The sequence below is a fragment of the Gopherus evgoodei genome, chromosome 1, assembly GCF_007399415.2.
Source record: "Gopherus evgoodei ecotype Sinaloan lineage chromosome 1, rGopEvg1_v1.p, whole genome shotgun sequence".
NCBI lineage: Eukaryota > Metazoa > Chordata > Testudines > Testudinidae > Gopherus > Gopherus evgoodei.
Window position 1 is genome coordinate 101,170,470 of NC_044322.1, and position 25,848 is coordinate 101,196,317.

Sequence of the window (25,848 nt, forward strand, 5' to 3'; positions counted from 1 at the left end):
CACATCAGAGGCCACTAAACCCCATCCAGTTCCCGCTCCATTGAGCCCAATAACCTGGATTAAAGTGTTACAGCCCTCAGGAAACTAAACTGTCATGTGCCACAGGCAAAGCATAGGAGGGACTGAGGTCCACCAATGCCCAAAGCCTTGCAATGAATGTCAGGGAAATGATTTGTCAAGATACCCTGATAATCCTAACAAGTGACCCACACTCCAGGCTGCAGAGGAGGGTGAAAAATCCAAGTTTGACCCCGGGGTTGGGGGGAGGGGTTTACTTCCCAAACCTGAAATGGCAATTTGACTCTGAGCATGTGAGCAAGATCCACCAGCCAGATATGAGAGAATTTTCTCTACTGCCTCAGAGCACCAGCCTGCCTGTCCAGTATCCCATCTCCAGCCATGGCAGTCTGTGCTTCAGAGGCACAAAATAAGCCCAGAGCACCTTGGAGGTGGGGAAAAGTATTTTGCTTCCTGAGCCATGTTGACCATGGGAAGCTTGTTGGGGCCTATAGGCACTACTGGAATATAAAGAAAATAGTAATCTCTTTGTGTCAAGGACTTTCAAAGTATGGGTTTGTACACTAAGCACACTATGACCTCAATCCTGTCTAGACTGTAGAAGTGTTAGATAAATAGATTTCAGAAACTATTTGTATTGCCATGTACTTGTGATTTCAGTAATGTTAATAACACTGCTCTACAGCCAAAATGCTTCTGAAATAAATGTAGTCCAATTTTACTAATTCTGGGTCACTGAGAACGAAAATGATGCTTAAAATTGTTGATTGGCTCTAGTTTTCAAGATATGCTATTGGGTCAGTATATATGACCCTTGACTTGGGAATGGCAGAGGATAAGTGAGTTATAAAGGGAAGGGATCTCAATTTAAACCAGAAATGACTAAAATACATCTTTGACTGGATTTATGAATAAATCTATGACTGGGTTTGGACGGTACTTGCGTTTTAGGCAAAACAATGAATGATGCAATCTGAAGCTGGTATTGTGTCATACATGATATGAATTGCATCATGTTATTCCTAGAAGTGATGGATGATGCAATCATAACGAAGCTTACATCACTCTGCTGAACAAATTGCCCTATATCAGCTCTAGAAATCATACAGTGTCGTGCTCTCTTCTTTGTCAGTGTTTGATTTTGCAAAGGGACACATTTCTGTTTAGCCAAAGTGAGCAGAGATGCCTCGTACTTGTGTGAACAGTGCAGATAACTTTTGCTATGTTTGTGGTGAAGTGACTTTTGCATCACAAAAGCGCAGTATAACCACTATGGTTAAGAAAGCCTATCACTTTTATTTTGGCTGCAAAATTGGAGATCAGGACAAGAGGTGGGCCCCACACATATGCTGTAACACTTGTGCAACAAATCTTCGCCAGTGGTTGAACAGGAAAAGGAAATCTTTGCCTTTTGCAGTGCCAATGATTTGGAGAGAGACAACAGATCATACCAGCAATTGTTATTTCTGCATGGTGCCTCCAGTTGGGAAAGGTGTGTCAAAGAAGAAAAAGTGGACTGTGCATTATCCAAACATTCCATCAGCTATACGCGCAGTACCCCACGGAGAAGGACTGCCGGTTCCTGATGCACCAGAATCATTCTCACTTGAGTCAGACGAGGAAGAGGATGAAACTTCTGGTCCTGAACCATCACAGGACCCACATTTTCTCCCATCCTCCTCCTCTGAACCACACCTCATAAGACAAGGTGAACTGAATGACCTTGTCAGGGATTTGGAACTACCCAAGAGTAAGGCAGAGCTGTTGGGCTCCAGACTACAGCAGTGGAATCTCCTGGCAGGCTATCAGGGCAAATGGAGCCCATCAATGCTTGCAGACTATTGCTGGACAGTGACAAGAGATGCTCCATACAGTGACAAGAGATGCTCCATTTAATGAATAAAAGAGACAAGCCAAGAAGCACCGAATAGACACTGAATAGGACTAAACTATGTACAGAATAGTTTTTTGCCTTTTGTTTCATAATAAATTTTATTTGTATAACCCTTTTGCTGATTTTTAAAGTGTTACCTAAACAGGACAGGTGAAATATTATCATGTAAAGCAACCATAAACACATGAAAAGACCTACGTTTACAATTTATGATTAAAACTCTACTATCTACACAATATACATAGACATAAAATGTAAAAATTTAAATATCTTAGAAACAGCCAATCAGTTGTTTTAATTGTCATATTTGAATTAAGCACATCAAAATACATAATAAATATCACATTTTATCTCTGAAGCAGACGACTTCTCAAAAATTGTAGACCAGTGTAGTAATAAGTGTTAAATGGGATGACTTCATTTTGCCAGCCTCACATTTTTTTATTCCTTTTTCATTCAGGAACGACTGAAAAGGCTCGATGAAATTATTGAAGCTGCAAATACTGTTATCTCGCATATTGATCAAACTGCGTTAGCAGTTTATTTTGTCATGAAGACTGATCCCAGGCCTGATGCAGCTACTATAAAAAAGTACCTAACCAGTAAATACTCCTTGCATCCTATTTCTGTAGTCTATAAATATAGTTGCCTTTTCTATATACAAGTATTCTAAAGGATTCTGAAAGCTGATCTAGAATTGTAATTTTTTGAGACTCGGGTTCAAACTTGACTTCAAGTGGAAACAGGTATTTGAGACAAGTACGTTTAGAGTTTTGTGCATTTCAGAATGCAGAAAGACACTTCTAAACTAATTTTGCTCAGAAGAGCTCAGATAAAATTACAAAGGATGGCTTTCAGATCAGAATTGAGATACATGGGCAAAGCTGTGTGGGAAAGTTTGCATTCTGCTTAGTCTCATCAAGTTCATAAACATTCAGAATAATCAGTGAACTGGTAGTATTTGGATAACAAGGCACTCCTGTAGGAATAAGTGCAGGGTTTTGCATGATACGATGGGACCCTCAAAATTCTAGAAGAATGGTTCCAAGATGCTAGTGAACAGGAGTTGTTGTTTGATAAAGCCACTTTTGAAGAGTTCACAAGTATTTACAGAGTGAGTCAGGAAAGAGAGACTGGTAACCATGGCTGTATCTGTATTCAAATATGGTCTTTTTCTCTGTGGAGTGAACATACTTTTGGAGTGTCAGTATGTTCAGTAGACAGTCAGCACTTCAAAGATGACGATGCACTACATTTTTTTTAATTATTCATTTCAAAAGCCCCTTTTACGCTGATCCATTTTGACTGGGGAATAGTGAAGAGCAGCTAAATTGAAGTTTAGGGGCTGTGAAAGGAAGTTTGTTACATATTGACCTTTGGTTAATTAAATCATTAACCTAGTTGCTTGGAGTCTCTTGTACATAACACTGTATTTGCTGGATTTAAAAATAATTAAGCATTTTTTGGTAGAGTCAACCCAATGATCTGGTGATCTTCTAACATATGAAACTGAGAACCAAATTCAGTGCAGGCTTAAGTGGATGCAGTTCCTTTTGAAGTCCATGTTGTCTTACATTAACAGTGGATTGGCCCTCTTTCCATACTACCAAGAACTAATAAAATATATTTCTAGATCCTAACTTCTTGTTAAATTCTTAAAATTTGGCTTGCACTTCTGTTCAGATACCAGAGGCAATTCAGTTTCTCCTGAACCTATAGGCTTGGTTAGAATCTGTGTAATGTGCACTAATTATATTTTGAGCCAGTTTAGAATGATAGGAAATAGTTTATTTTAAAAAATGCTGTATTTTAATAGGGTAGCTGAAAATTGCTTCTACTTCTTGTGTAAATACTAATCAACAAGAGTGTTTAGTTTACTGTGATTTTTAAGGCGAAGTTAAATTATTAGCTCTTGATTAAAACAAATAGTTGCAAGAGACACCTTGTATTTGTGTTCAATTTCTTAATGTAGTGATATGGAAAAACAGAAGTCTACCTTAGTGGATGCCCTTTGTCGGAAAGGAAGCGCACTAGCAGACCAACTTCTCCATCTGCAGGCCCAAGATGGGGCTGTTTCAAGTGATGCTGAAGGTAAAGATGACGATCAAGAGAGCTGCATAGGTGTTCTGTCAGAGACTTTCTGCGAAACAACAAAATGGACTGATCTTTTTGACACTAAGGTAAGAGGACAAGCAGAAATTTTAAATTTTGCACTCTTGTGATAGAGTTTAACACTACTTTTGTGTGTGGCTTCCAGGCATCTCTCCCTTCCACTCCCTAGTTCTGTCCCTATATGTTGTGCCAGCCTCTCTCAAACGTTTTTCCTCAGCTGGGATCTCTCGTAGGCTGTTAAATCCAAGGCAAATAAATCTGTCTGCTCTGTGTGTATACGTATGGGGAGGGTATGGAGCAGTAACTGCAGACTTTTATTAACAAACTGCTTCATTTATCAAGTTTCTAGTTTACTGTTCCTTTCAAGGAATAGTTCAGTTGCTGTTCCAATGCAGCACTTCTTGCCCTTCAACAGAAATGTGTACAGCCCTGTTCTGTGCTGGTCATGAGTCTGTAGCATTTTCTACATTAAGAATGAAAGAAAACCCTGTATTCCTTAGCTGTGAGTAAGGGCTGCAATGGGAGAAGTTGAATTACCACTTGTAACCTGTTGGCAAGTTCTTATCAGGGTAAGGTCCCTATGTTCTTCAGCATAGCTGTTTCAGAGGGAACCATAAAATCCCAGTAATACATATGATTATGTAACTGATTTCACTGTATTTCAGTGGTGAATGAATTTTTCCAAATATTTATATGAATTTCAGTTAGTACAGCACTTGGGAATCATTTGAGATGAAAACTGTTGAATAAATCAGAAGAAATGTTATTCCTTTATTCTTTCCTGACCCCTGCTGATGAGTCAGCCTAAAGCCTGTGGCAGGAAGATTGATGATTATTTATTCAAGATAGCTTCTTTGTAGATGTTCTTATTTGTGTACGTCTTTCATCTTCCTCTGTTGATTCTTAAGCCGCAGTGATATGCTGTGCTCTGCATTAACAACAACATGCGACACAGTTTGTTTAACTTTCTTGCCTTTTAATTTCAACTGTGCTCTGATATTATGAAAGAAGATCTATAACATATTCAGGAATGTCCAACTGGCCTTCTCGATATACCATTTATTATTAGAGCTCAGTGGGCCATTTTCAGCAAAATGAAATTTTGTCAAAACATGCTGTTTCATCAAAGCCAAAGATGTTGTGGAGATGTACTGGTGTTGAGCAAGATGTCGAGAGAGAGAGAGAGAGAGTCTGACTTTCTGTGGCCGCAAGGGACTAGAGAATGGGGATGGGGTGTGCGAGACCAAGGTGCAACTCCCTGCTCTGCATGATTCACTTTTTCATTTTAGGTATCACTCTGAATCAGACAGAGCAGGGACTTGAATCTGAGTCTCCAGCCCAGGCTGATGCCCTAATCCAGGCCTGCACAACTCGTAAAGCGGCGAGGGCCACATTACTCCAAAGAAAACAGCCGAGAGCCGAAACCTCCCAGCCCCGCAGAAACACCCCACGCCAAGGCCACCCAGCTCTGCAGAAACAAACCCTTCTTCCCCAGCGCCACCTCACCAAAACAGCTGTGGGCCAAAAAGGAAGGTTGGGGTGGGGAGGTGATACTTTATTTTAAATCAACCAGGCACTCCCAGCTTAAGAGGTGGCTGGGAGCCCTCAGGATCAAATTAAAGGGCCTGGGGTTCCGGCTGCTGGGGGAACCCGACAGGGCCATCTCTAGGTTTTATGCTGCCTCAAGCAAAAAAAAATTTGGCTGCCCCCCCCCCCCCCCGTCCCAGTCCTGGGCTCTCCCCCTGCCGCCCCAGCGCTAGGCTTCCCCCTTTCCTCCCCACCAGTGCCCTTCCCCCACCTCACTGTTGTCCCAGCCCTGGGCTTCCCCCCCCCACTGCCTTCCCTCCTCCCCCCTCCCCCCCCACACCTCCTGCCTCCCCAGCCCTGGGTCACTGGTAATGCTCCCAGGGTGGGTCATTCAGCAGGAATTTTGGATGTGCACAAAACAGACAGAATTGGTTCCCATATGGTTACAGAGCTGCAGTAAAGTGGAACAATTTTCAGCTTGTGTGATTGGAGGATATCTAGATGCATATTATAAGACTGTCCTCCATAAATGAGGAAAAATTGAGGTGCCTTTATTATTATTTTGTTCCACTCTTTGTTTCTATGGGGAATTTGCCAATGCAATATCACTGTCTTCCTTTTAAACAAACAAAAAGGCAATGGCTGTTGAAAATAGCAATTCCAGTCCTAATAAGCATTTCTTGCTCAATTTTATCCTACTTTTTCTACAGCAAGTTACAGTGGATCAGTATATTTGATTTAGGAGAAATGAAGTAACAGCTGCCCAAACTGAGCTTGAGCACTCCTGAATTTTGAGGTGTTCAAATCTGGAAGGCAAGTGCTAGGGGGGTGGGGGGGGGCTGGGCTGTGGGCTCCAAGGGGGAGCATGGCAGCAATGTCTCTGGAGCTGCATGGAGCCAGACACGCTGGTCTGAGTGGCACAGTAAGGGGGCTGGGGGTTGGAGAAGGGGTAGGGGGTCCTGAGGGGCAGTCAAAGAACAGGGAGCAGGGGGGTTGGATAGGGCAGGGGTTCGGGGGGCAGTCGGGACAGGCAGCAGTTGGATAGGCATGGGAGTCCCGGAGGTTTATCAGGTGACAGGTAGGGGGTGGGGTCCTGGGGGAAAGTTGGAGGGGTCTCAGGAGGGGGCAGTTGGGGACAAGGAGAAGGGAGGTTTAGATAGCGGCTGGGGTCCCAAGGGGCAGTTGGGACATGGGTCTTGGGAGGCGGCAATCGGGGAACAAGGAGCAGCAGCATTTAGATAGGGGGTGCGGTCCTGGGGAGCAGTTAGGGGCAGGAGTCCCAGGAGAGGGGTATCAGGGAATAAGGACCAATGGTGTTAGATAGGAGGTGGGGATCCTGCGGAGCAGTTGGGGCAGGGGTCTGGGGAGGGAGCAAACAGTGGCCGCTGGCCAGGATTCAAAGGGCTCTGGGCTGCCCGCAACCGCGGGCAGCCCAGAGCCCTCTGACTCCTGGCCGCAGCTGAGATTTAAAGGGCTCTGGGATCCCTGCCGCTGCAGGCAATCCAGAGCCCTCTGACTCCTGGCCGCGGCTGAGATTTAAAGGGCTCTGGGCTCCCCGCCGCTGCAGGCAACCCATAGCCTTTTGATTCCCGGCCATGGCTGGGATTTAGAGGGCTCAGGGCTCCCTGCGGCTGCCGGCAGCCCAGAGCTCTTTGCTTCCCGGCCGCGGCTGGGATTCAAAGGGCTCTGGGCTGCCTGCAGAGCGCCCTGTGCGGGGCAGGCAGAATTAGAATCCCCTCGCGGGCCGCACAGTGGGGCTAACCACTAGTTCTCTCCACACGCAGACATTTAGGTTTTATGTTGAAACAATTACATTTTCACAAAAATGTTTGGAGGATTTTTTTTGTTAATTTCAAAGCACTGAAAGTTGCTGCAGAACAGAATTGTTGTTCTCCAATCAGCTCTTTACTGTTCCATGTACCCCATATATATCCTTGTACTCTTTTCTTCCTTTACAAACTGAATAGTTGTCTTACCCTTTAATACTTCCTCTTACGGAAAAACCTTCCCCCGTCTATACATATTCTACCTCTTATCAAGTTTGTGCATTTCCTTGGCCCTTTCCTAGTACTTCCTGGTGATCAGAACTGACAAACTATTAAAGAGGCACCAACAAATTAAAATCTAAACTAAATCTAGAGTAGGCATAACTCTATGCTTTAGAAAAAGTTATTTGGAAAAATGTTATGTGAAGCAAATAGTTGGCATTTATCCACTTGATATTTAGGGATCTAAAGTTATCTGTTGTTAATTTTGTTTCAGGAGCTAAATACTCTCAATTTTAATTATTACTATTCTGATACGTGGGTCACTAATACCATTGTACTGGGATATTTTTATGACACAGAATTTTTATCTCCATTCTACCAATGATCTACTCTCTAGACAGACATTTTTATAATAGTTTAAGTACTACTATTCCATACGTACGATATAAACTATCTTTTTCTATGTAGTTTTTGGGAAGAAAAATAATTTTACTGATTTTTCTTATCTGACCATATTTCTGAAATCTAAGTTACATTTAGGCCTTCTAGTAACAGGCATGCTAGCTTATTTGTTCTCATGCATTCCTCTTCTCCTATCCAGCTTATAAAGATGGTCAAAGACATAGTGTTTACTGCCCCACCTACTGGGAAGCAAAAGGGTGGGTGGGAGGATGAGTAGGAGTAGACATAAGTATTTTAAAAAATTGTCTTCCTATCAGTGTTCCCTCTAATTTTTCCCACCCATGTGCAGAATGAATTTGGTGATGTGGACACATTGCCTCCATATTGGTGCATACAACAAAATTCATGTGATGGGGGTGGGGCTGAGGGGTTCGCAGTGTGGGAACTGGCTCAGGGCTTGGGCAGAGGGTTGGGGTTAGGGTGTCCAGATGAGATGAAGAAAATATCAGGACATGGAGGGGGGCGGGGTTTGCGCCAGTAGAGGGGAGGGGAAAAAAAACAGTGCTGCCGGTGGAGCGAAATATTGGGACAACCACCCAGATATCGGGACGGTCACGATTTTATCTGGTCACCCTAGTTGGGGTGAGAGCTCTGGCTGATGGTGCAGGTTCTGAGGTGGGGCAGGGGATGAGGGCTGGGGCAGAGAGTTTTGTGGGGGGGGGGGGCTGCTCTAGGGTGGGCTGGGGATAAGGGGTTTAGGTGCAGGCTGCCCTGGGGCTGTGACAGGGAGAGAGGACTCCCCGCAGCACACTCTCCCCGCAGCAACAGCACCTGGGCTGGGCAAGGAGAGACGCCTCTCCCATGGTCCCAGCCTGGCCTGGACTTGCCGCATCCATGTGAGGGGTGCTCCTCCCCCAGCCCCAACATGGTGCGGCCCAGAGCACGCCCAGCGCTCGTGCCGCATTAGGTGACTCCCTGGCTTTGTGAGCCGGGGAGCATACTGAGAGATCCCAGGAGATGCAAACCACAATATAGGACCTGCCATTTGAGGTTTCGGGGCTCTTTTCAGAGCTAATTGAGTCTAGGCTCATGAGCCACCCTCCTCCTCCTCTAGTGCAGGTCCTGGGGGGCTCCCAGGTCTAGCTCCTACAGGAGAAAGGACAAGGACAAAGGGCCTAAGAGATGCTACCCATCCTCTTCCCACCCAGCTGCCCAACATGATCCTCCCAGAAGCAGTTATTTTGAGGGTGTGCTCCAGGACGGCCCCTCAGCCAGTGTATTGGATCCAACTCTCCCTTTCTTCAACTGCCTCCGCCCTTCCGGTCGGCCTGGTCCCACATCACCTTAGACCACAGAGTGCTTGATACGGTTTCTTCGGGCTACACCCTGCAGTTTGCAGCCGAACATCCCTCCTGCTCCCCTTCCCCATCCCTCTTCAGGGACCCATCTCACGATACACTCCTTGTTCAGGAGGTCAAAAACCTCCTTCGCCTGGGGGCAGTGGAAAAGGTTCCTCGGACCATGGAAGGCAGAGGATTCTACTCCCGCTATTTCCTAATTCTGAAGGCAAAAAGGGGTTCTCAGACCCATCCTAGACCAGCTTCTTGGAGGGACTTGTTAAGGTGACGTAGAAGTTTTGCATAGTCTTCTTGGCCTCCATCATCCCCTCCCTGGACCCAGGAGACTGGTATGCTGCCCTCGATTTAGAGGACGCTTGGGCACTGGCACTTCCTCTGCTTCATGTTGGGCCGGTGCCATTTCCAGTTTACGGAAATGCTCTTTGGTCTTTCATCGGCCTCAAGGGTATTCATAAAATTTATAACGCCACTGGCTGCTTATCTGAGACATCAGGGAGTCCAAATATACCCGTACCTCGACGACTGGTTGATTTTAAAGGACTGGTCTCCGGGTCAAGTGCGAAGGTAATTTAACCTGGTTTGTTCCACCTGTCGTGACCGGCAATTGATAATAAACAAGACAAAGTCAACCTTAACCCTGGTGCAGCACATAGAGTTCATCAGAGCTGTCCTCAGTTCCACTTGGGCCAGGGCCTTCCTCCCCGAGACTTGGTTCCAGGCCATGGCGGACCTCATTGTGGGCCTGCGGGCTCACCCGCTCACCACCGCCCACACGTGTCTGAGTCTAGTAGGCCACATGGCAGTGTGTACTTGCATGGTCCGGCACGCACAACTCCACTGAAGACTTCTTCAGGCGTAGATAGCTTCAGTCTGTCCCCAACCGGCATAGCCTAGACCACGTGGTCAGGATTCCAGACAGCATACTTGTATCCCTCATCTAGTGGCAGGATCCCATGTCAGTGTTGGAAGGGGTTCCCTTCACAGCCCTGTCCTTGTTGGTGACTCTTATCTCTGACGCCTTGGACCTGGGCTGGGGAGCCCACCAACACTCAAGGCCGTTGGTCCAATCATGCTCATTCCCTTCATATCAATGTTAGGGAAGTCAGGGCAAGTTCAATTAGCTTGCCAGGCTTTTCTACCTCATGTGCAAGACAGCGTCGTCCAGATCCTGACAGATAACACGGCTACGGTTTTCTTTATCAATAGGCAGAGCAGAGCCAGGTTGTTGGCACTTTGGCTCTGAGATTTCTTCCTACAGTACAATATCCATCTCATAGGCACTCACCTTCTGACTTACAAGAACACATTGTCAGATTGCTACAGCAGGACGTTCTCATCTCACCACGAGTGGTCCCTTCATCTGGAGGTGGTCTGCTCCATCTTCCGCAGATGGGGAACTCCTCGGGTGGACTTGTTCACATCCAGGCAGAACAGGAAGTGCCACATCTTCTGCTTGATTGGGGGCATGGACAGAAGAGCCCTGTCCAACGCCTTTCAGCTCCTGTGGTTGGATATCTGGTGTGCGCCTTCCCTCCAGTACTGTTGCTGCCCAGCGTCCTCATGAAGATCAAACAAGACGGCGAGAATTGGCCTCATAGCACCAGTGTGGCTGCGCCAACACTGATTCAGCACCCTGCTGGACCTCTCAGTAGCAACCCTGTTCCAGCTACCACTCAGGTTGGACCTCCTTGTCCCAGAACCGCGCAGTCTTCTGCACCCCCAACCTGGCGACTACATCTGATGGCTTGGCTGCTGTGTGGTTAAACACGCAGGAGCAGCAGTGCTCGGCTGAGGTTCAGCACATTCTGTTGGGGAGTAGGAAGGCATCCACCAGAGCGACCTACATGGCCAAGTGGAAACAGTTGACCTGTTGGATTGTGGACAAAGGTGTTTGTCCTGAGAGCGCTTTGCTGCAGTTTACTCTGCACTATCTCCTGCATCTTGAGCTCCAGGAGAGCTTGTCCCTCTCATCAGTCAAGGTCCATTTAGCAGCCATCTCGGCCTTCCACCTGCTGTTGCCAGGTAGGTTTGGTTTTGCTCATGATATCGTGGCCTGATTCCTTAAGGGCCTGGAGCTTCTTTATCATTACATCAGGGACCCTGTCCCTCCTTGAGACTTGAATCTGGTGCTGTCTCAGCTCATGAGTCCTCCCTTTGAGCCCCTGGCTTCCTGTTCTCTCCTTCTCCTCTCCTGGAAGGTCACATTCCTGGTTACAGTGACATCGACCCACCAGATATCCGAGATACAGACGCTTACCTCGGAGCCACCGTACACAGTCTTCTACAAGGTCCAAGTCCAGCTAAGGCTGCGCTGGCTTTTTTTCTAACGTCATCTCTGTTTCATTTGAGCCAGGATATTTGCTTACCGGTCTTCTTTCTGAAGCCGCATAAATCAGAATATGAGCACAGGCTACATGCCCTGGACATCTGGAGGGCTCTGGCTTTCTACATGGATAGGAACAAACCATTGCATTAAGTCAATGCAGTCGTTCATTGTGGTGGCCAACAGGATGAAAAATCACCTGGCATCTACTCAAAGAATTTTTTCTTGGATCGCTGCCTGCATTCGCTTCTGCTATGAGCAAGCGACGGTGTTCCCACTGGCAATTGTCGCCACCCACTCTACCAGGGCACAGGTTTCTTCAGCAGCCTTTCTGGCCCATATGCCTATCCAGAACATCTGTAAAGCGGCCACCTGGTCTTTGTCTCCACTTCTATATTCCACTGTGCACTTACCCAGCAGGTCCGGGATGATGCTGGCTTCAACAGAGCAGTACTGCAAGCCCCGCTAAGCAGTAAACTCCAAGCCCACCTCTGTGGATACTGCTTGTGCGTCACCTACAATGGAATCAACGTGAGCAAACCCTCAAAGAAGAAAAAACTCTTGTTGTTCAAGATGTGTTGCTCATATCCATTTCATTTCCTGCCCTTCTGCCCCTCTGTCACAGTTGCCAGCAAGAAGGAACTGAAGGGGCGCAGGGCTGGCAGTGCCTGATATACCACCGCGTAGGAGCTCCACAGCTGGCCCTATGGATACTGCTAAGGCAGAAATCTGACAGCTGTGGACGTGGGCACGCGAACACCTAAAATGGAGTGGACACAAGCAACACATCTCGAAGAACAACAGTTACAAAAGGTAGGCAACCATTGTTTTTTTTCATGTTGTCCTAGGTACATGGTGCTGTGCATAATATACTTTTGACCTAGATAGGTGGTACATTCAGTAGGACTCCCACGTATTCTAGTTAGAGCTCTTATTTCAAAAGAAACACATGAAAGAAAAATGTGTGGTCACTGGATACACTTAAGACTCATTGACTCATAGACTCTAGGACTGGAAGGGACCTCGAGAGGTCATTGAGTCCAGTCCCCTGCCCTCATGGCAGGACCAAATACTTTCTAGACCATCCCTAATAGACATTTATCTAACCTACTCTTGAATATATCCAGAGATGGAGATTCCACAACTTCCCTAGGCAATCTATTCCAGTGTTTAACTACCCTGACAGTTAAGAATTTTTTCCTAATGTCCAACCTAAATCTCCCTTGCTGCAGTTTAAGCCCATTGCTTCTTGAACGTAAGTGTAGAATCTAAGATCCCACTCTAATCCATGCAGTGCCCTACTAGACATCTTCTCCAACTGATTACATTGTTTACTTATTTATTGTCTTCCAGCTAATTTTCAATCCATGTTACTATTCCTGTCAAAAACAGGTTTTGATTAAAATGTTGACCGCATCAGACGCCCAGTAAAAATGCAGATATCACACCTATTACATTCCCATCATCCAAAAGTTTTGTAATGATATCCAAAAAAGCAATTGAGTTTGCCTACCTACTTTGTCGTGCATTCACATGGGAAAGTAAATTACTATCAAGATGCTGCTTCCAATTTCATTTTTATTTTGTATTTCATGCTGAAGAAAAACTAAGTGCGTTTACTCTTGTGTTATCTGTTCTTTTATGCTATCCGATGTAGTGACTACAATCTTTCTATTACATTGCAGTTTTTACAGTATGACTGAATTTGGCTGGTGCATGCACAGATTTCTGAAAGGTTTCTTTTTATGTCACAGAAAACTTCTGCGCTTATGAACTTGTTGTTTCTTACAGTACTTCACATATTATACTACTAATAAATCTATACAGTGGTCTCCAAAGATATTGCATTGGGGATGCAATATCTGTCACTCTGGTGACCTGTCAGCTGGGAAAACTAGATTTTTATTGGTTGCAAATAGAGGTGGGGAAAAATTTGCATCCCAGATTGAAGTAACTAGCTTTTTTTAAAGCCTTTTTGCCATATCCCTGTAGTTGTACTGGTGTGTGACTTATATAAAAAATTAAAATAGGATATTCACTATGGATATATGTAGTGGATTGTATCAGAGATGAAAGACTTGGGTTAGCACAAGCTCTGATTTCTGTAACAGTAAAGTAGCATGGGGAATCTACCAAAATTTTCATCATTAATTATTTGTTAGGCTAGGAAGGAGCCAGTTTTATTTGACATCTCTGTGGTAGGCAGGTGGTGTTCACCTGCACGTTTTATGTGTAATGTTGATAAGGTACTAAAAGCTCAGTGTTGCAAATAAATTATTGACCCTCAATCAACAAAGGCTCTGGTTTTTATCTCTTAGCAAGCAGATTCTCACGATGAATATATTTAAGCAAAAACTGAGGCCTGTCTTCATGTCTATTTGTTTTCATTGCTTGTTTATAATTACGTACATGTATGTACACACCATCTACTGTTTTTGTTCATGTTTGTTATGCAATCAGTTTAATACTTGCTGGGATTCATATCCCACAATCTGACATTACTTTTTTCCATGGGCGAAAAAAAAACTTGGCTGTTTTGTCATTTATTTACAGTACAGTGTATTTAGGCAGTTGGTGACAAATCTAAATAGCTATAAATGTGATCCAGTGTACAGCTGTTTGAGTAATGAGATCTCTGAATCTTCATAAAATGTTCTGAAGTTTGCGATAGTGACAAACACTTGCTCTTATTTTAGAATTAAAACACGAGTACAGTCATTGCTGTGATTCGTTTGTGTTCATCAACATAAGAATAAATTCAAAAGAGTCTGGTAAAATATTTAACTTTGACTTGTCTGCTTTAAATTGTTTTTATATGAACAATGCTAGTTTTAATATGGTGGTAGATTTCTAACTTTTTTTATTTGTTGATGTACTGTAGGTTTTAACGTTTGCCTATAAGCATGCGTTGGCAAATAAAATGTATGGAAGAGGTCTCAAATTCGCCACAAAACTTGCAGAAGAGAAGCCAACCAAGGAAAACTTGAAAAATTGTATACAGGTAAGGGGTAGTCAATAAATCCATTTAATTACGGAGGGGTATTGTTATGTATGCTGAAGAATCTCTTAATATTAGGAGATGTAAATGTATGTTCATTATATACTGCTTACACTATTGAGTTTCAGAAAATTTTCACTGAGGTTCTGGAACAGAATGTACTGGATAGGCTTTTGATCCAGGAATATTCAAATCTGAAACACTTTTACCTCGCCCCAGATTCACCAGGGGTTCTGATTGGACTTAATGACTTTATCTGGCACCAGTTAGCCAGAGGATTAAGCTCACTAGCTCAAAGGTGTGCAAGAAAGATGGGTGGGGGGCGACATTTGTGAGGTCCAAAGGCAATATCCAGAAGCCCAGTCCTCTAGCCTCTGGGAAGCAGGAGGGTGCTGGGATTCCTATTTGGGCATGCTCCCTGGACGTCTCAAGAGAATTCCATCTTCTATACTTCAGGCAAATCAGTAGCTGTAACATAGTATTAGGATGAGTCCAGGTGCTGAAAGGAAGAAAGGGCTTGTCTCTTCTTCACTCATTTCAGAACCCTACCTTCAATAACCTCTTCCCAGTCTGTTGCAAAGTGGGCGGGAGAGAGGGAAGCCAGACCTCTTTCTTTCCCCTAAGCTGTTCTTACTTGGTGGATGCTCAGTTAATAACTCCACCACTGCCTCTGCTCAAAGCTTACCGAAGCAGCAGTATAATATTAAGGGTGCTCCTTAACAGTTTCAAGGAGCACTTTGAAAAGGTACTTTTTAATTCCACTCAGTCGCTTAGCAAAACTCATGGCAATGGCAAGTTGTCTAAGCTGTGGGTACTCACCACCTTTGGAAATCAGCTCACTTTTATATAGGCTCATAAATCCATATCTAGGAACTTAACTTTACTTTCTCAGGTTTTAAAGTTCAAGCCAGTTTTTAAATTGAGGCCAAAATGTTTCAAGTGGCTTGTTCATTCTACCACTGTATCTAGATTAAGAAATTGTGCCCTGACTACTCTCTAGACTTGCACATGAATTCTGTGTGTTTTATTCTGAAGTACTTAAAGTTGAACAGCATAGAGAAAATGTGGGCCCTACAGACATTTTGCTTACCTAAAGTTAAATTAACTATACAGTTATTCAAAACTGGTATAAGGGGGGAAAAATCCCCAAGTTTACTGGGATTCTTGTGCTGCTTAAGACAACATTTTGTTCACTAAAACTAAAATACCAGTCTTCAAAAACTAAAACCATTCTGCAGGAAAGTTTAGAGCTCCAGAAAGCAATAAATTGAAGTTGTGCTTCTTACAATGATCCTCTTTAACATGGCACTTTAGATTCAGAAAGAATGAGAGAAGATATCAGTGTCAAAAGAATCATCTAATTTTTCTGCTTATCAATTGTTTTTCTTTAGTTAATGAAGTTACTTGGATGGACCCATTGTGCATCTTTCTCTGAAAACTGGCTTCCTGTCATGTATCCACCTGATTATTGTGTGTTTTGAAATACCAACAGTTATAAACATACAGAGATGGTTTTATACTGACAGGATAGGAAAGATAAGTTTTACCTTTTAATTAGAATGCTTGTCTTCATCAAATACTGAATGCTGATTATTAAATTGTGTATATTTATCAGAAAGGCACCCTGGTGTGGCTTAATACCTGTTAACCTGACTCCTGACATCAGGGAGCTTACTTCGTGTGCATCCCATTGCTGGCAATGGTTGTGCCAGAATTGCCAGCACCAAGGATTTGGAATTGGGTTGGAAAAGATTTCTTGCATGCATGTTAGGTTCTTAACTGTTCATTTTAACTGAAAACCTGTAAAAACTCTGTATTTTTTACAATGAACAGGGTTTTAACTTGTTTAATCTTAATTTCTTTTTTCAATTGTATGAAGGCCTTAAAGCTACATCATAGTAGCTAAAATTTTATTTATTAGACTATAAAGTAATGGAACTCCATTACCTGTACCGTTTGCAAGAGTTTACATTATAATTTTTTTAAACAACCACCTTTCAAATGGTCTCTGTGTGTATCTCAGAATTGCTGATACATAGGTGCTCTTGTAAATCTTCGTCTTTGAGATATTTCAGGCAAACTTTCAAAAATCCATGTGAAGTTGAGTATCAGGTTGGACTGATACATGTATAAAAGGCCAGACGGTTAATCAGGTTATTGTAAAGCTATACTACAAATGTTAATAATGTTAAAAATGTACAACACAGAGTAATGTGGCAAATTGAAGATGATAAACCACCATGTGCAACTCTGATACTTTAAAGGATTTTTAATTAATAAAAACAAATAATAAAGCTGAAAACTGTTGTTTTTTTTAAGAGTACATAAACATAATGTGTTAAAGCAGACAGCTTTAGGAATAATATAGAAATGCAATGTAAACAGGATATAAATGTACAGTAACTCCTCACCTGAAAGTATTCCCGATTAACGTTGTTTCGTTGTTGATCAGTTTAGGGAACATGCTCGTTTAAAGTTACACAGTGCTCCTTTATAACATAGTTGTCAGCTGCCTGTTTTGTCCACTGCTTGCGAGAAAGAGCAGACCATTGACCTAGCTGTGTGGGGGCTTGGAACCAGGGTGGACCAGCAGCCCCCCCTATCAGCTCCCCCGCTCCCTTAAGTTCCCTGTGCGGCCAGCTGCCCAGCAGGCTACCAGTTGCTGACAGTTCAGCTGTCCCTCCCCCACTGCCATGTGCTACTCCTGCCCTCTGCCTTGGAGCTGCTCACGGGAGCCTCCTGCATAGCTGTGGGGGGGGGGAGGAGGAAGTGGGGGGCTAATGTCAGGGGTCCCCCCTCCTTCTTCCTGCCCACCCACCTTACCCCATCTCCATAGAGTGAGGGTCAGGGGGGAGACGACATGACAGGGTTCAGGACAGAGGGAGCTTGCTTGCAGCAGCTGCTCTCTCAACTTGCTGATCTACTTAAAAAGGCAGTGTACTTAAGTGAGGTCAGCGTACTTGAGCAATACACACCTCTCTCTCTCTCTCGGTGCGTTCTAGTCTCTGTCTGCCCATACTGTCTCCCCTCCCTCCATTTGTGCTGCCTGGTAGAGTGTGAGGCTATATTAACAACAACGGGTTAACCCTTGAGGGCTCAGCCGAGTACTAGTTCATCATTTAGCAGTAAGGCATTCCCTGGGAAATATCCCACCCTCTGACATCACCACATCAGCTAAGCTTCACAATCATAATTGCTGTGTACAGTATTAAATTGTTTGTTTAAAAAGGATATGGGGGGTGTATGTGTGTATATGTGGAATATATAGTCTTTTGTCTGGTGGAAAAAATTTCCCTGGAACCTAACCCCCCCCCCCCCCCCATTTACATTAATTCTTATGGAGAAATTGGTTTCGCATAGCATCATTTTGCTTAAAGTCGCATTTTTCAGGAACATAACGACAACGTTAACGAGGGAAATTACTGTATAGCTAGATCTAATAGTTGATTTGAAATGTTGGAGCTTTACCTTCTGGTTGTGTTTTGTTACTGTGGACCCTCTGGCAGCAATAAATTGATTTGCTTGAGTAAATCATGTATATAAGCTTATGAGACAAATCAGACTGTTAAGTAGTGTCATGATATTATCATCCATCTTAATTTTTCCTTTATTGAAGTGCAAAATTCAAAGACTCAGGGACAGGTTTATGGACATTAATGCACTTAGTGTGCATTATGTACTAAAACTTAAAAGCTCAAACTTTGAAGGGCATCAGAATTGTGACTGTATTGTTTTAATTCTCTTTTACTGTGGCTTTAAACAGCTTGATATTTGATTCTGGAAATTCTGCTAGAAGTGTAACGATTAGTATATTGCGAAGTTTCTCTAAAAATTCAAAATCTGTGCTGAATCTGAACTTATTTGCCCATAATAATACTGTCCCTGGCTGGCATAAATATGCCATTGTTGTTAGTAATGGATCCAGAGAGGTATGGTGGTAGACAACATCACTTGCCAAAATAAAATCATAATGGTGAGTTGATTTAGGGAAGTCTTCATTGAGATCTTCTCCCCATACCAGCTTCCTCACTTCAGGTTGGTGTGTATTCATGTTTTGTGTATTTCTTGAAATATTCAATTTGAGATTTTCAAGTACTTCAGGCAAATCAGTAGCAGTAACATAAGCTCCTAAAGAGAATGTGCAAATGATTAGTGTATAAACCTTCCTGTTTTTCCCTCAATTATCAATTTTGAATATGCTGGCTCTCTGATCATTGTCAATAAATAGACCACCGCCCACCCATTTCCTGGATTGGGGTAACTACTCATAAAGGACTGTTATTTTGGGGCATGTCTCCACTGCCCCAAGTGCTCTGTGTGGCTGCTACAGGTGCAAACTAAAAGGATCCTGTTAATGTAATCCTCTTCAAACTGGGGAACTTTTAGTCTACACCCACTGCATCCACACGGGGGTGTTAAGGTGCAGCACTTTGGTGCACACTTCTGTTTGCGCTCCTATAGTCCAAACTGTGGGGCAGTGTAGACAAGTCCGACAGAATTTTGAGAGCCAAAGTCATAACTGCTAGTTAAGTTTTTAATTTTAGTTATAATTTCACTGACTACAGTGTCAAAGAATTTGTTTAGCTGCCGCCTCACAACTGATATATTTGAAGGTGAATTTATTGGTATTTAAGCAGAATTTACCAACCTAGTATACTAGCCACAATGGATACCAGTCCTGTTCCAGCACCAATTTCAAGTACCTTTTTGTCTTTTAGGTTGATCTCTTGTTGATTTGATTCCAGGTACTGAGATAAAGCCAATGCCTAAGAACAGTTAAAATATATCCGTAAAAAGCATTAATTTGCTAACAGCCATCCAGCAGTTCATTAAATCATTGAAAACATTTTCTGATAAGTTTTTTACTTATAGACTGAATGTATTCAAGTATATAGCACAAAAGCAAATTAGGAAAAAGGAACAAGATTAGTCCTGTTTTTAAAAAAAACAAACCAAAAAACCCCACATTATTAGGCAAGTAAAAACAACCAAACAGCTTCTTTTTATGTGGGTCTCCCTAGAAATACACAAATCTTTATGCCACACAGTTTTGTTGCTTTCCACTGACCTCTAAGTTACTGTAGGAACTGAGCATAGCCAGTCTGGAGAAGGAGAGATTTTACTACAGAGTCACTGTCACTCTAGATAGTCAGATCCAAACTTGATTCCTATCTATTAGTCATAGTGCAGGCATGATGAAATAATTCCAACCACTTTATAGAGAGGGAAAAGACAAATGGTACCTTTCAGTTCAAGTGACAGAGTTCTGTCATGGAACCATATCAGTAAAACAGTTGACAATTGGTTGCTTTCTTAGCAATCACAGCAGAGGTCAAAGAGCAGATAGGCTTGGTGACTGAACTACCTCTGCTTCCTCCATCACAACCCTATATTACAGCTCATCTAATCACACAGTTTCGTAACGTGACGCTGAGGCATTGATTACCAACTCATCATGGGTGAGTGCCGCTAATGAATCACCAGCACTGTTTGTGCAGTATCTACGTTTTCTTTGTAGTTCTCCCAGCCACGTACTAACACCTCACTAATTTGAGATTTGATGAAATTGCAGTTCATAGTAAGAAGACTTAAGACAGACATTTTCCCCTTTCTCTCTTGAGATGGAATCTTTGTCATTTTGTGTGAGTTTTTATATGATCGCTAGACAAGCTTTCTAGAGTTGAAATCCAATCTTTGTCCGTCTTCATAATAAATAGTGTAAATAAGTTTGGAATATTTTCCTCATGTCTTTATCAGTTACTCTAATGCTTTTTATCTTGAGAAGGCCACTTTACAGATGAGACAAAATTATCCAAATCTCACTACACACAAAGTATGGTTTGTTTTTTAATTCAACAATGGGATAAGCAGGGACCAGTAGAATGTTTCTTCATCAGTAAAAATATTTAAATTAATCTACATGTCTGAACTTTGGAAATATCTTCAGTTCTGAAGTCTAAAGTTGACTTTTTATGAGGGTCTCAATTTAAATCTTGCGAGATCAATATCTTGCTTAGAGTTTTTTTGCTCTTCTGAGGAATTACTTTCCTTCTTTCAAATTACAGTATCCATCTCTGTAGGACTTAGTTTCCCAAAACCAGATGATCAGCAAGATTAAGTCACTACAAAATTGACAAATATAATCTGTATTCATCAACTGGAAGCAAGGAGCACCCTGCATCATATAGATGCAATGCAAATAAAGACCTAAAAAGAATCTCACCATAGTCCTCAATATGTGATGTATATTAAAGTGTACACAACCAAATGGGCTTAGCGGACAATCCCCTTAACTAAGCAGAGAGGCCTTTCAGCAGCAAACTTTCCTATGTTCAAATGTGTGGTCCCAGCGAGCAATTTGCTAATTATTCACTAGTGTTGAATCCCCTTGCCTGTGACTCTCTACATCCAAAACCCAGACTCTATAAATGTGACAGACACCTTTCATCACAGTGTATCCTCATCAAAAAGGGTCCTGGGGAGCCAAGATGCTCTTACCGCTCCAGACTGTTTCCTGAAAGCATAGACTTATGATCTGGGGAAAGAATTCTATAGTGTAAGGTTAGGAGCATTGAACCTATCATGCTACAATCCCATCCATATTGCTGTTTCATCAAGATGCCTTCTGAAGTATCTTGACATCTCAGTCCTGGAAAGTGTATTAATAAGTCCTTTCTAGCATTTTGCTTCTATGTTGGCAGATTCCTAAAGGCACCCTAGATAGCTAGACCACTTATGACCCAATATTCTCACTGGTCTTCAACCTCATCTCTTTTTAAGTTCATCAAATCCCTGCTTTGTCTGTACCAAAGCTTGCTTTCCAGTAGCTGTGAAAGAAATTAGAATAGTTGCCAAAATAGCTATTTTTCCCTGCAAGAATTTTTCTGCCTTTCCTATGATAAAGTATAAACACCACCTTTTTCTGTATTTTAGAACACTTTCACAAGTCCAGAAAAGAAGGAAAAAATCCTGTGGCATAAAATAAATCTTGACTTCCCTGCAGTCCTCTGTCTCAAACAAACTGAGCAAGTTTGAAAGTTCTCAGCAGTTGATTGCCTTCCAGTAGAATTGTGAAGGAGCCAAGTTCTCTAAATCTTCCATAGCATGGTGGATCAAATGCTGCAGGAGGGGAACACAAGTGGTGCTAATTGGACAGTACCTGTGAGCAATGAGACACACTTCCTGGTTCCCAGGTAGTATCCTGGGTAGAAGGGGTTTCGTCTACATACGGTCAGTTAAATAGACTTTCAAGCCTCCCCACTGACTCATTTTTGGATGTGATTGCGCTACTCTGCTCTAAATAAATTCCATTCTCTATAAAATGCTGCATGCCGATCTTTTCAATGTTGTTTTTTCTCTGTTCTCCCATCTGTCTTTGCCAGGTGCTTACATCCCCATAGTGACTGACTGACTGGAGTCATTGAGAGAACACAACACTTCTGCCCAATTTTCCTTTCTTTGATTTAACGTCTGCACCTATATTCATTTATATGCTCAATCAATAGCACTGGCTATTTTCTGCATTCTTCAAAGGGAGAGGTGTACACAGTTTTATAGAGGACTTACAGTTCAATCATTTGTTACCATTTCACACCTTTGGAAGCTGCTCTTCTGGCCCAAAGTGGCACTAGGAGGGACATAAGCCAGAGTTCTTTGTTAAAATAGTTAACTACCTTCATTCTGCACTGCGATGGAAGCCTGATAGTAAGTGAGCAATGGGGATGTTCATGAAAGACCATTATTTTCATTTCACTTCAGTTCCAACGTTCCATTTGTTCACATTTATTTTATCATTCGAGTTTAACTTGCTACTTGATTACAGTACATAGGTAAAACTTACACCGGGCCATACTATAGCTCCGAAGTGGTCTAATGATTCTTGAATAGTGATCTGATGGTCTGCATAACAATAATGCTCCTTGTCAAAATAGGGAGAAACTGTAGGAATCCACTTCTGCAGTATTTAAGAATTCTTGGTGATTCTGTGGGAGAAAAGATCATATCTGTATTATTTGGTAGATAGGAGCATGTATGTGCATTTTGTTGCCATAACTGGGGAAAAGAAAACATACAAGACTTATCTGCAGTCAAGACAATGAATATGCAGCCTTTTCTAAAAAGTTGCTAGTGAGCTGATCGTGTGCACCATGATTCACGTGGGTTGCCAGACCTGGATCCAAATGTGGGTGGGGCCTGCTGTCAATCAAAGTGAAGGAGAAAACCTTCCTTTCCCATAAGTCATGGAGCAACATAGGTTGTGTGGGTGAGGAATTTTAAGACCACTCTTTTGGCATACAATTTTTTTGGTCACCAGTTGAGACTTAGGTATCCAGGTCAGGGGTTGCAAGTCATGCTAATATATCTAAATGAAGCTATTTGGAGATTTTTAGGTTGCTAGTATAACTGCACAGTTGTGCACAGGGTAGCCAGCTAGCATTGATTCTGGCAGAAGTACACTGGGTCCTTAAACCACAGATAGTTTGGACCTCTATTTTTGTATCTTCCAAAAGTCTGCATTGCCAAGCAGTACAGTGTTCCCTGACACCAGGTGTTGCATTGTTTCAACTAGGGATGCAGAAGACAGTGTCATCTTCTGAATCACTGCATTTTCCTATCTTAACCCAGCGGTTCCATTATGTTCCATTTGATCTGTCAAGCTCACAGTCCAACACAGAATAACTGCAGAGTATTGCCATGTTAAAGTGCCTTTCCTCCTAAAGCCATCCTTAACAACACTGAAAAATGAACTGCTCTACCTCTGATGATGCTGGAATGTGACAAGAACAAACATCTTGTAGTCCTAAAACAAAAAGCAGAAAACTGTATAGTGCAGGATTCATAGATTCCAAGGCCAGAAGGGACCATTGTGATCATGTAGTCTAACCTCTTGTATCACACAGGCCATAGAATTTCCCCCAAATAATTCCTGGAGCAGATCTTTTGCGAAAACATCCAGTCTTAAATTGCCAGTGATGGAGATTCCACCACAACCCTTGGTAAATTGATCCGGTGAGTAATTACTCTCACTGTTTAAAAAAAAAAAAAAAAATTGACTCATTTCTAGTCTGAATTTGTCTAGCTTCAGCTTGCAGCCATTGGATCATATTATAACAGGAGTGGGCAAACTATGGCCTGCGGGCCAGATCTGCCAGAAGCAGCGATATGGCCCCTCTGCAACCAGGGGCTCCAACTCTGCATGCCGTCCCAGGGGCAGTGCCGGTGGACGGGGCAGTGTGCAAAGCCACCTGGCTGTGCCTCCGCATAAGAGCCGGAGGAGGAACATGCCGCAGCTTCCAAGAGCTGCTTGAGATAAGCGCTACCCTGAGCCTGCACCCCGGTCCCAGCCCTGATCCCCTATCTGCCCCCCAAACCCCTTGGTCTCAGCCCGGAGCACCCTCCTACACTCCAAATCCCTCATCCCCAACCCCACCCCAGAGCCTCCACCCCCACGCCATCCCGGAGCCCCCTCCTGCACTCTGAACTCTTCACTTCTGGCCCCACCCTGGAGCCCGCAACCCCAACCAGAGCCCACACCCCAACCCCAATTTTGTGAGCATTCATGGCCCACCATACAATTTCTATTCCCAGATGTGGCTCTAAGGCCAAAAAGTTTGCCCACCCCAGTGTCATACCTTTCTCTGCTAGATGGAAGAGCCCATTATTAAGTATTTGTTCCCCATATAAGTACTTAGTGACTAATCAAGTCAGCCCTTAATCTTCTCTTCATCAAGCTAAATAGATGGAACACTCTGAGCCTCTTACTATATGTCATGTTTCTAATCCTTTTAATCATTCCCATGGGTATTCTCTGAACCTTGTCCAATTATCCATATCATCCTTGGATTGTGGGCACCAGAAACTGGACACACTATTCCAGCAACAGTCGCACCAGTGCCAAATAAAGAGATAAAATAACCCTCTGTACTCCTTATGATTCCCTTGTTTATGCATCCAAGAATCACAGTATGCTTTGGGCACAAGTGTCACACTGGGAGCTAATGTTCAGCTGATTATCTACCACTACTCTCAAATCTTTTTCAGAGTCCCTGTTTCCCAGGATAAGCCCCCCATCCTGTAGGTATGGCTGACATTCTTTGTTCTTAGATGTATGCATTTAGCCGTATTAAAATGCATATAGTTTTAATACGGCTTGTTCCCTGCTTACCAAGCAATCCAAATAGCTCCGTATCAGGGACCTATCCTCTTCATTATTTACCACTCCCCCTACTTTTGTGTCACATGCAAACTTTATGAGTGATGATTGTTTTCTTCCAGGTCATTGATAAAAATGTTAAATAGTGTAATGCCAAGAACTATCACACATTCAAGAAAACTGTCTGGAACAGAAGTAGACTGTCGTGTTTTCTTCCGCAAAACACAGCAAAATATTCCTATTTTCCAGTGGTCAGTTTCAAAAGCTGCAATTTATACTTTACTTTGTGTTTTATCTAGTCGGGGTTTTGGGAGTGGTAAAAAATGGTTAGAGGGCCATCTGCTAATAGGCTGTGGGCCAGGTTTCTAAAAGAGCTCAGCAGGCAAGAGCTCCCATTGTACTCAGTGATAATCCAGCCACTTCAGTGAGATGCCAAAATAAGAGCAGAGCTCTTTTCAAAATCTGCCTCAGTGGTGGGTGCTGAGTGCTTCTATAAATCTGGCCCTGTAAGAAAAAAAATGACATTTAAGAAACAAGTAAAAAACTGAAGTGAGAGTAATCCTATCAAAAATGAAAATGGGATATTTGGGTGACTTTTTGGATTTGTGTACCTAGGAAAATCCAATATTCTACAACTTGCTGGCATGCCATAGTTTTTATTATTAAGTAGCAACCTGAATTGGATTCTGAATAGTCAGGGCAATTAGACTCATCCTGACATTCAGACTGCTGTTCATTAAGCTCCTTCTCTCTGCTTGGGCAGTCCATTGCTCTTTGAATTTCGTTGCGGAGTGGCAGGTGCTGTGTGATCATAGCAGGAATGCTGAAGGGGGAAAAACAAAAAAAAGTAAAGTAACAAGGTACCATGTTCACTCTATAATAACTTAGCTATGCAGCTTCTTTCAACTGAAGGATTCCCAAAGTGCTTTACCAATCCCATATCGAGCATACACACACACTCTGAAGAATCTTTGCTAACTGATAGTACAGTGGGAATTTAAGCAGGTGAGGTGCAATAACCAGAGGTCAGATCTGGCCAGATACAAGGGCTAACATTCCTATTCCTGTGAAAAAT

The 25,848-nt window shown here is 42.9% G+C and overlaps 2 protein-coding genes across 2 annotated transcripts in view; one reads left to right on the forward strand and one right to left on the reverse strand.

Moving 5' to 3' along the window:
• The window catches only part of TPP2 (tripeptidyl peptidase 2), a 75,204-nt gene extending 58,011 nt beyond the window's left edge, over positions 1–17,193 (forward strand). Inside the window, 4 exon segments of the mRNA XM_030568117.1 lie at positions 2,373–2,503; positions 3,885–4,092; positions 14,504–14,623; positions 16,012–17,193. Of these exon segments, the coding sequence (XP_030423977.1) occupies positions 2,373–2,503; positions 3,885–4,092; positions 14,504–14,623; positions 16,012–16,101 (549 nt within the window). The 3' untranslated portion in view covers positions 16,102–17,193.
• A 773-nt stretch (positions 17,194–17,966) lies between these two features.
• The window catches only part of METTL21C (methyltransferase like 21C), a 39,067-nt gene continuing 31,185 nt past the window's right edge, over positions 17,967–25,848 (reverse strand). Inside the window, 5 exon segments of the mRNA XM_030568131.1 lie at positions 17,967–18,748; positions 19,269–19,386; positions 22,461–22,582; positions 22,585–22,602; positions 25,448–25,596. Of these exon segments, the coding sequence (XP_030423991.1) occupies positions 18,354–18,748; positions 19,269–19,386; positions 22,461–22,582; positions 22,585–22,602; positions 25,448–25,586 (792 nt within the window). The 5' untranslated portion in view covers positions 25,587–25,596 and the 3' untranslated portion in view covers positions 17,967–18,353.